The sequence below is a fragment of the Pelophylax lessonae genome, assembly GCF_965119305.1.
Source record: "Pelophylax lessonae genome assembly, chromosome: 4".
In the NCBI taxonomy this organism is placed as follows: Eukaryota; Metazoa; Chordata; class Amphibia; order Anura; family Ranidae; genus Pelophylax; species Pelophylax lessonae.
The window spans coordinates 17,663,264-17,674,285 of NC_138771.1; the positions used below are offsets into that span (position 1 = coordinate 17,663,264).

At 50.2% G+C, this 11,022-nt stretch overlaps 1 protein-coding gene across 1 annotated transcript in view; it reads left to right on the plus strand.

The window, feature by feature from the left end:
• Window positions 1–6,136: 6,136 nt before the first annotated feature.
• The window catches only part of SNAPC5 (small nuclear RNA activating complex polypeptide 5), a 10,342-nt gene continuing 5,456 nt past the window's right edge, over window positions 6,137–11,022 (plus strand). The window contains exon 1 of the mRNA XM_082253043.1: window positions 6,137–6,333. Coding sequence (XP_082109169.1) covers window positions 6,244–6,333 — 90 coding nt within the window. The 5' untranslated portion in view covers window positions 6,137–6,243. The remainder of the gene's footprint in view (window positions 6,334–11,022) is intronic.

Here is an 11,022-nt window from a genome sequence, read left to right on the forward strand (position 1 = left end):
ATTATTGCAGAGTGCCACAGCAATGCACCCAATGATTATTGCAGAGTGCCACAGCAATGCCCCCAATGATTATTGCAGAGTGCCACAGAAATGCCCCCAATGATTATTGCAGAGTGAGACAGCAATGCCCCCAATGATTATTGCAGAGTGCCACAGAAATGCCCCCAATGATTATTGCAGAGTGAGACAGCAATGCCCCCAATGATTATTGCAGAGTGAGACAGCCTTGCCCCCAATGATTATTGCAGAGTGCCACAGCAATGCCCCCAATGATTATTGCAGAGTGCCAGCAATGCCCCCAATGATTATTGCAGAGTGCCAGCAATGCCCCCAATGATTATTGCAGAGTGAGACAGCAATGCCCCCAATGATTATTGCAGAGTGAGACAGCCTTGCCCCTAATGATTATTGCAGAGTGCCACAGCAATGCCCCCAATGATTATTGCAGAGTGAGACAGCAATGCCCCCAATGATTATTGCAGAGTGCCAGCAATGCCCCCAATGATTATTGCAGAGTGCCAGCAATGCCCCCAATGATTATTGCAGAGTGCCAGCAATGCCCCCAATGATTATTGCAGAGTGCCACAGCAATGCCCCCAATGATTATTGCAGAGTGCCAGCAATGCCCCCAATGATTATTGCAGAGTGCCACAGCATTTGCCCGCAATCATTGCAGAGTGCCAGCGTCGTCGTCCCCCCCCCCCATGAGACCGGCTTACTTACCTCACGGACGGACGGTCATCACAGCAGCTTCTCATCGGTCCGCGGCTCCCTGCATCTTCTCAGTCCTCCCGCCGGCGCCTCCTCGACCAATGGCACGGCATTTGCCATTCGGCCAATCAGGAAGCGGGAGGACCCGCTCCCTGATTGGCCGGAGGAGGATCCATGTGACAATAGCGAATTTTCATTCGCTATTGTCACAGAATGGGCGGGCTCGGCTTCGGGACGCACTGTTCTGCTGCTCCCTGACCCTGGCCGCCAGCTTAGAGGGATCAGCCGGTTCTGCGAACCCGCTGATCCCATCCCACCACTGCCTGTGATTCCTCCGCTGTCAGCCTGGATCGGGGTGGCAACAGGGGTGGCAGGGACTTTTTCTGGGGTGTCAATTGACACCCCAGCTAACCCTCTGGCTCCGCCACTGCCCCTAAGGGCTTGAAGATTCCTGACTAATGCCCCGTACACACGTTCCGATAATCGTACGATAAAAACTCACTTTCGACCTGATCGCACGATAATCTGATCGTTGGTACACAGCTTTCGACAGCCGATCACGACAGTTGGTCCAACAAAATCCGAAGGGACATAACAAGAAAACTTCTGTTGTACGATAGCCCCGCGAACGACAATCGTTTCATCAGTACACTGTGCGTCCGCTAAAAATTGATCGACAAAGACTGCGCATGATCAGAAACACTAAAATAGTACGCAAAAAGCCTGGCTGCCATTGTTTTTGGTTTTGCACCATCTGATACGTAGCTAAGCAACCAGGAAGCTTTTCCCGAATCGTACGACAAAAATCATACAGTTTGTACGCATTGTTGAATTCGATGTTAGTATCATGCAACAAAATGCGAATGATAAGTCGTCCGATTATCTGAACGTGTGTATGGGGCTTTAGACGGGAAGGAGAGAGTCTGCTTGAAGTGTAATAAATTGCTTGCAGTGAAGGGACACACGGAATGTTTTCGTTCTGTCCTCCATTCATGCAGATACGACAGTCCAAATTTCAACAGCAACTGGTGTTGTTGAGAAGCCCCTCTGTGTCCATGAATACAACCTTAACCACTTTACCACTAGAGCATTTTGCTGTCTTACATCTGGGCCACTTTTTGCGATTCGGCGCTGTGCGACTTTAACTGACAATTGCGCGGTCATGCAACGCCGTACCCAAACGAAATTTACGTCCTTTTTTTCCCCACAAACAGAGCTTTCTTTTGGTGGTATTTGATCACCTGTGCGATTTTTACTTTTTGCGCTATAAACAAAAAAAGAGCGTTTATTTTGAAAAAATAACAATATTTTTCAAATTTTTTTATATGAAATTCCCCCCAAAAAACATGTAAAAACCAATTTTTTTTTAAATTTTTGGCCAATTTGTTTTCTGCTACCCATGTTTGGTAAAAAAAAAAATCGCAATAAGCGTATTTTGATTGGTTTGCGCAAAAGTTATTGCGTTTACTAACAAAGGGAAAGATTTCTGTCATTTTTGGTGTTTTTTTTTTTTAACGAGTAATGGCGGCGATCTGCAATTTTTTTTGCGGGACTGCGACATTGCGGCGGACAGATCGGACCCTTGACTGAGATTTTTGACACTTTTGGGGGTACCAGTGACATTATTACAGTGATCAGTGCTATAAATATGCACTGTTACTGTAAAAATGACACTGGCAGGGAAGGGGTTAATTTTATTGGAGAGGGAGGGGTTAATGTATGCCTGGTGCTTACTGACGTGTGGGGGGGGAGGTGACTGAGTGACACAGGGACAGATCGGATGTCCAGCTATGCTGAACACTCCGATCTGTCACTGAGGAGATCCGCCCGCTCTGTTTACACAAGCGGGCGGATCTCCAAACTGGATTCCCCGACGATCGGGGCAGAGCAGCGGCGATCGCCGCCGCTCCTCCCCTGGCCCGACTCCCGCTGTGAATGAAAACAGCGGGAGCGCGCCTCCGGCGGCGCGCGAGCGCCGCCTACAAGGGAAGGAGTCTGGCGACGTAGGTCTACGTCGTCAGACGGGATCGTGCCACTTTGCCGCAGTACTATTCCAGTACTCAGCGGTAAAGTGGTTAACATGGGAGGGGTGGACTTCAACGACCAGATGATGTCGCTGTACTTAATTGCCCGCAAGGCCAGACACTGGTACAACAAAGTGTCTGTATACTTGTTTCAATTGGCTCTGCTGAACGCTTATGTACTATACAAAGCGTCAGGACAAAGTGGATCCTTCCTAAAATTCCAGGAAGAGATCATCACAGCCCTTCTGTATCCAGGAGGTTCTGTGGCCCAAATTCACAATCCAGATGCAGTGAGCCGGCTGCATGAAAGGCATTTTCTGGATGTCCTCTCTAGTACCCCTACCTAAAGAGTACTCCAAAGAAGATGTCACTTCTGTAGGAAACGCGGATATAGGTGTGACAACCGGTATTTTGTCCCTCCTGTCCTGGCCAACCTGGTCTCTGCATCGGGGACGGTTTCCGTCGCTACCACACACTAGTAGAGTATTAGTACAGGGTACAACATGGCACAGTCTAGAGCACACTTTCACACAGGGTCTCAAAAGATGTTGGCTATCACATTTTGAGACCCTAGCCGGCAATTGTTTTTAACTAAAGGATGATCAAATTAAATGGAATCAGTATACAGAGGTTTACTTCTTCTGAGAGATATTAACCACTTAAGCCCCAGAAGATTTTACCCCCTTCCTGACCAGGCCCTATTTTGCGATTCAGCACTGCGTGACTTTAACAGACAATTGCGCGGCCGTGCGACGCTGTACCTAAACGAATTTGATGTTCTTTTTTCCCCCACAAACAGAGCTTTCTTTTGGTGGTATTTGATCACCTGTGCTATAAACAAAAAAAGAGTGACAATTTTGCAAAAACAACAATATTTTTCACATTTTTTATATGAAATTCCCCCCCCAAAAAATTTAAAAATCAAAATTTTTTAACATTTTTGGCCAATTTGTTTTCTGCTACCTATGTTTGGTAAAAAAAATTGCAATAAGCGTATTTCGATTTGTTTGCGCAAAAGTTATTGCGTTTACTAAGGGAAAGATTTTTGTCATTTTTGTTGTTTTTTTTTTTTAACGAGTAATGGCGGCGATCTGCGATTTTTTTTGCGGGACTGCGACATTGCAGCGGACAGATCGGACCCTTGACTGACATTTTTGACACTTTTAGGGGTACCAGTGACATTACTACAGTATTCAGTGCTATAAATATGCACTGTTACTATAAAAATGACACTGGCAGGGAAGGGGTTAACTTTATTGGAGAAGGAGGGGTTAAGTGTGTCCCTAGGGGCGTGCTTCTAACTGTGAAGGGATGTGGCTAGTGGTGTAACTACAGAGATATACGATCCTGCATAGCAGGACCGTATGATCTCTGCACTTACACAAGTGAGAATGACAGGCAGCTCTGTTTACATTAGCTGCCTGCCTTTCTCCCTCTGTAATGGACGATCGTGAGTGACCGGCGGACATCGGCACACGCGCGGGGGGGGGGGGGGGGTCCGTGACCGAGCGGGGGGGCGGGAGCGTGCCTCCGGCGGTGCGCGATCACCCCCTATTGGCTCACAGGCGAGTGACGTACCGGTACGTCACTTTGCCTGCATGGGGCTGACCGCTGCAGTATATGTACTTGCGGCAGTCGGCAAGCGGTTAAAGGAACACTCTAACCACCATGACCACTTCAGTGATTTGAAGTGGTGATGGTGGGAGGAGTCAGAAACAATGCACATGCTGGGATATTACTGTTATGTGCTGGGGGATAGTTGCACCTCTAGCACATGTGACTTAGGCAGCCAGAAGATGTCATGTCCTTATTCATACATGTATGAATAAGGACATGACACATACTATGACAAAACACAACTACTTATTAAAAAACATATTGCAACAATTTACGCACGCTAATGCACATACCTTTTCTACTTATTTTGCAGACTGCTGGTGGGTACTGCTGGCACGGTTACTGCTAGCGCGGTTATGGCTGGTGTGGTTTTGGCTGGCTGGTAATGCTGGTGGGTACTGCTGGTCATGACTTTGGGTACAGCTGGAGGAAGCAGCGGCTGCAGTAGAGAACAGAGCCGCTGCTTCCTGTATGGCTCCTGTCACAGGCGGAGGAGGGGTGCATTTCATATCACTGTATGGAACTATACAGGAAGCAGTGGCTCTGTCGCTGACTGCAGACATCCTAAGTCTCCCGCGGGAGCCGTTAGATCCAGGGCCTGATTAAGAGCATCATGGGCTTGGTGCTGAGGATTTTGAAGGGCCTTAAGGGCCGTGCCTTGGCATGCACCCAGAGGAGGAAGGGTGCAGCCATGCATGCCTAATTCAACATGGGATGCTGTCTCTGAAGCCCATAAACACATCCATGCATCGGCAACTGTCCCTCCTTGTCCGGCCTTCGCGCTGTGTGGGGAGGTTCTGAGGGAGCTGCCAGGGGAAGCGAGCATAGAAGCCAGACTTCTGTGTTTACAAGTGACAGAAGAGCGGTAACAGTGAATATGGCCAACCCGGGGCCTATATTAAGGTAGGGGCCTGGAGCTGCAGCTCCAATAGCCCCTACGTTAATCTGGCCCTGGTTAGATCACACGGCACTTGTGGGTGTCCATGAGCCGACCGGGCAAAGGCGGAAGACTCCCGCAAGTCATTTTTTTTTTTTTTTTTTGTCATTTTTCAAACACCTGTGACAAAAAAAAAAAAAGAAATGTTCAATGGCCTCTTAGGAAATTCCTTGGGGTGTCTACTTTCCAAAAAGTGGTAATTTGGGGGGGGGGGGGGGATGTTTGTACTGCCCGGACATTTTAGAACTTCAAGAAATGAGATCGGCAGTCAGAAAGTAAAAGCTGTGTAAATTCCGCTATATACACCATAGTTTGTAGATGCTAAAATTTTTGTGCAAACCAATAAATATTTGAGATTTTTTTTTTTATCAAAGACATGTAGCTAAATACATTTTGGCCTAAATGTATGACAAAAATTGAGTTTTTCGGATATTTGTTATGAGAAAATGTCATTTTTTTTCTCCGAAATTTTGGTTTTTTTTCTTTTATATCGCAAAAAAAAAAAAAAAAATGCAGAGGTGATCAAATACCACCAAAAGAAAGCTCTATTTGTGGGGGAAAAAAGGGTGTAGATTTTATTTGGGTACAGCGTCACACGACCGCGCAATTGTCAGTTAAAATCACGCAGTCAAATTGCAAAACATTTCCTGGTTATTGAGGGGGGTAAATCCTCCAGAAATGGTTGATATGATCTATAGAGAAGACATATTTGTGAGGGATGAGAGAAATGTCAGTGCGGCGTTTCATACTTCCAGCCAGTAGGTGGCGTCAGCCTGCCTATACATGACACGCTGGAATCCAGCTGCCAGCACTAAACATGGCGCCCAGCGTTGCTCTCACCTGATTCGGCGCGGAGAGATTACGTCAGGATAGTCGTGACAGGGGATTGTGAGGAGCGGAGGGGGTTCTGTGGTGATGGGGCAGCCGAGGCGGTGATCCGGGGCACAGAGCACGATGCTGAGTCGCCTGCAGGAGCTGAAGAAGGAGGAGGAGACTCTGCTGAAGATCAAGGCGGCTCTCAATGACCAACTCAACAGGTTGAAGGTCGGAGGGCGACTGGGGGAGGGAATAGGAGAACGGGGGGGGGGGGGGGGGTCCTGCTGAGGAATGTTCTGGAATGATCCATTACTATCTAATCCATATACTATGATCAGGGATGAAATCTGCCCATACACCATCCAATCTGATTGTACAAATCTCCCCACTATGAATCCCAGGAGGCAGGGGGACAGACAGTGGGCGGGGATGCAGCAGGACAAACAGTGGGCGGGGCCACCACAATCCCTCCCACTGACTGTTCCTCTGTGGCAGCTCTGCCCATCCCACTGGCTGTTCCTTTTGCCAGCTCCGCCCCCTCCCCCCACTGGCTGTCGCTTTTGCCAGCTCCCCCTCCCCCACTGGCTGTCACTTTTGCCAGCTCCCCCTCCCCCACTGGCTGTGTGCTTTCCCCAGCTCCGCCCCCCCTCCTCTGGCTGTGTGCTTTCCCCAGCTCCGCCCCCCCTCCGCTGGCTGTGTGCTTTCCCCAGCTCCGCCCCCCCTCCGCTGGCTGTGTGCTTTCCCCAGCTCCGCCCCCCCTCCGCTGGCTGTGTGCTTTCCCCAGCTCCGCCCCCCCTCCACTGGCTGTGTGCTTTCCCCAGCTCCGCCCCCTCCTCCTCACTGGCTGTGTGCTTTCGGCAGCTCCGACCCTCCCCTCCTCACTGGCTGTGTGCTTTCAGAAGCTCCGCCCCCCCTCACTGGCTGTGTGCTTTCGGCAGCTCCGCCCCCTCCTCCTCACTGGCTGTGTGCTTTCGGCAGCTCCGCCCCCCCTTCTCACTGGCTGTGTGCTTTCGGCAGCTCCGCCCCCCCTCCTCCTCACTGGCTGTGTGCTTTCGGCAGCTCCGCCCCCCTTCTCACTGGCTGTGTGCTTTCGGCAGCTCCGCCCCCTCCTCCTCACTGGCTGTGTGCTTTTGGCAGCTCCGCCCCCCCCTCCTCACTGGCTGTGTGCTTTTGGCAGCTACGCCCCCCCCTCCTCACTGGCTGTGTGCTTTTGGCAGCTACGCCCCCCCCTCCTCACTGGCTGTGTGCTTTTGGCAGCTCCGCCCCCCTTCTCACTGGCTGTGTGCTTTCGGCAGCTCCGCCCCCTCCTCCTCACTGGCTGTGTGCTTTCGGCAGCTCCGCCCCCCTTCTCACTGGCTGTGTGCTTTCGGCAGCTCCGCCCCCTCCTCTCCCCTCCTCACTGGCTGTGTGCTTTTCGGCAGCTCCGCCCCCCCCCCCACACACACTGGCTCCCTCTGCTCATTGGCTTTCCCTGCAGCTAATGTATTACCTGGTTCCTGCCCGGCCTGTAATCAGATGACAGCCAGGTGGAACAGTCTCTCGTGGGTGGATGTCATATGATGTCCTCCCGACCCCCCCCCCCCCCCCACGGGCTGTGACGCATCACGATCTGTCACCCGCTGTGCCCAACGCATATTACTGATCAGTGTATCGGCCCGCTGGCTGTACCATGTGATCGCTGTGACCAATCAATTCATTCAGTCAACGATGAAGGGCTTTGATTCATACCATTCATTGTTTACAATTGTGTTGCTATCTGTGATTGGTCACAGTGATCACATGGTACAGACACCGGCCAATAACAGCCCATCTGTACCATGTGATTAGTAGTGGCCAATCACAGCTAATCACAATAGTAAAAAAAAAAAAATAATGAATGGATTTCATTCAGTAAAATGGTTGTTTATAACAATGAAATTCATACATAGTGTGAAAAAAAAAAAACTGATTTGGGTTATTTATTACCAAAGAAATGGAGCAGAAGAAATTTCTGAACAAAGGTTACGTAGTTGCAAAATTTTATAACAGAAACAAAGAAAAACTTTGTATTTTTTTTTTTTTTCAAAATTTTCAGAATTTTAGTTAATTTAGCAAAAAATTAAAAAACCCAGTGGTGATAAAATACCACAGAAAGAAAGTTCTATTTGTGTGAATAAAATGATAAAAATTTCATATGGGTACAGTGTAGCATGACGGCGCAATTGTCATTCAAAGTGTGAGAGCGCTGAAAGCTGAGAATTGGCCTGGGAAGGAAGGGCGTGGAAGTGCCCGGTATTGGGGGGAGGGGGGCAGAAGTGCCCAGTATTGGGGGGAAGGGAAGGGGGTGGAAGTGCCCGGTTTTGGGGGGGGCAGGAAGGGGGTGGAAGTGCCCGGTATTGGGAGGGGCAGGAAGGGGGTGGAAGTGCCTGGTATTGGGGGGGGGGGCAGGTAGGGGGTGGAAGTGCCTGGTATTGGGGGGGGCAGGAAGGGGGTAGAAGTGCCTGGTATTGGGGGGGGCAGGAAGGGGGTGGAAGTGCCCGGTATGGGGGGGGGCAGGAAGGGGGTGGAAGTGCCCAGTATTGGGGGGGCAGGAAGGGGGTGGAAGAGCCCGGTATTGGGGGGGAGGCAGGAAGGGGGTGGAAGTGCCGGTATGGGGGGGCAGGAAGGGGGTGGAAGTGCCCGGTATTGGGGGGGGCAGGAAGGGGGTGGAAGTGCCCGGTATATGGGGGGGGCAGGAAGGGGGTGGAAGAGCCCGGTATTGGGGGGGAGGCAGGAAGGAGGTGGAAGTGCCTGGTATTGGGGGGGGGGAGGCAGGAAGGAGGTGGAAGTGCCTGGTATTGGGGGGGGGGGGAGGCAGGAAGTGGGTGGAAGTGCCTGGTATTGGGGGGGGAGGCAGGAAGGAGGTGGAAGTGCCTGGTATTGGGGGGGAGGCAGGAAGTGGGTGGAAGTGCCCAGTATTCGTGGGGGGGGCAGGAAGGGGGTGGAAGTGCCTGATATTGGGGGGGGGGGGCAGGAAGGGGGTGGAAGTGCCCAGTATTGGGAGGGGGCAGGGAGGAGGTGGAAGTGCCCGGTATTGGGGGGGGGGGCAGGGAGGGGGTGGAAGTGCCCGGTATTGAGGGGGCAGGAAGGGGGTGGAAGTGCCCGGTATTGGAGGGGGCAGAAGTGCCCTGTATTGGGGGGGGCAGGAAGGGGGTGGAAGTGCCCAGTATTGGGGGGGCAGGAAGGGGGTGGAAGTGCCCAGTATTGGGGGGGCAGGAAGGGGGTGGAAGTGCCTGGTATTGGGGGGGGGAGGCAGGAAGGGGGTGGTCATTATCTTTGAAAATGTATTAAAAATAAAAAAACGAAAAAATCCCATGTACATAAGTATTTACACCCCTTGCCATGACACTCAAAATTGAGCTCAGGTGCATCCTCTTTCCACTGATCATCCATGAGATGTTTCTACAACTTGATTGGAGTCCACCTGTGGTAAATTCAGTTGATTGGACATGACATGGAAAGGCACACACCTGTCTATATAAGGTCCCACAGATAACAGTGCATGTCAGAGCACAAACCAAGCCATGAAGTCCAAGGAATTGCGTGTAGACCTCAGAGACAGGATTGTATGAAGGCACAGATCGGGGGAAGGGTACAGAATCATTTCTGCAGCATTGAAGATCCCAATGAGCACAGTGGCCTCCATCATCTGTAGAAGTTTGGAACTACCAGGACTGGGCCGCCCGGCCAGACTGATTGGGGGAGAAGGGCCTTAGTCAGAGAGGTGACCAAGAACCCGATGGTCGCTCTGAGAGCGCTCCAGCATTTCTCTGTGGAGAGAGGAGAACCTTCCAGAAGAACAACCATCTCTGCAGCACTCCACCAATCAGGCCTCTATGGTAGAGTGGCCAGACGGAAGCCACTTCTCAGTAAAAGTCACATGACAGCCCACCTGGAATTTGCCAAAAGACACCTGAAGGACTCTGAGACCATGAGAAACAAAATTCTCTGCTCTGATGAAACAAAGATTGAACTCTTTGGCCTGAACAGCAAGCGTCATGTCTGGAGGAAACCATCACCTGGCCAATACCATCCCTACAGTGAAGCATGGTGGTGGCAGCATCATGCCGTGGAGATGTTTCTCAGCAGCAGGAACTGGGAGACTAGTCAGGATTGAGGGAAAGATGAATGCAGCAATGTACAGAGACATCCTTGATGAAAACCTTCTCCAGAGCACTCTGGACCTCAGACTGGGGTGAAGGTTCAACTTCCAACAAGACAACGACCCTAAGATCACAGCCAAGATAACAAAGGAGTGGCTAGGGGACAACTCTGTGAATGTCCTTGAGTGGCCCAGCCAGAGCCCAGACTTGAACCCAACTGATCATCTCTGGAGAGATCTGAAAATGGCTGTGCACTGACGCTCCCCATCCAACCTGATGGAGCTTGAGAGGTCCTGCAAAGAAGAATGGGAGAAACTGCCCAAAAATAGGAGTGCCAAGCTTGTAGCATCATACTCAAAAAGACTTGAGGCTGTAATTGGTGCCAAAGGAGCTTCACCAAAGTATTGAGCAAAGGGTGTGAATACTTATGTACATGGGATCTTTTTTATTTTTAATAAATTGGCAAAGATCTTTACCACCGGAGGATTTTGCTGTCTTACGTCCAGGCCACTTTTTGCGATTCAGTACTGTGCGACTTAAACTGACAATTGCGCAGTCGTGCGACGCTGTACCCAAACAAAATTTACATCCTTTTTTTTCCCACAAACAGAGCTTTCTTTTGGTGGTATTTGATCACCTCTGCAATTTTTACTTTTTGCGCTATAAACAAAAAAACAGCGTTTATTTTGAAAAAATAACAATATTTTTAACATTTTTTTTTTTTATATGAAATTCCCCCCCCAAAAAAAGTAAATCAAATTTTTTTAAAATTTTTGGCCAGTTTGTTTTCTGCTAC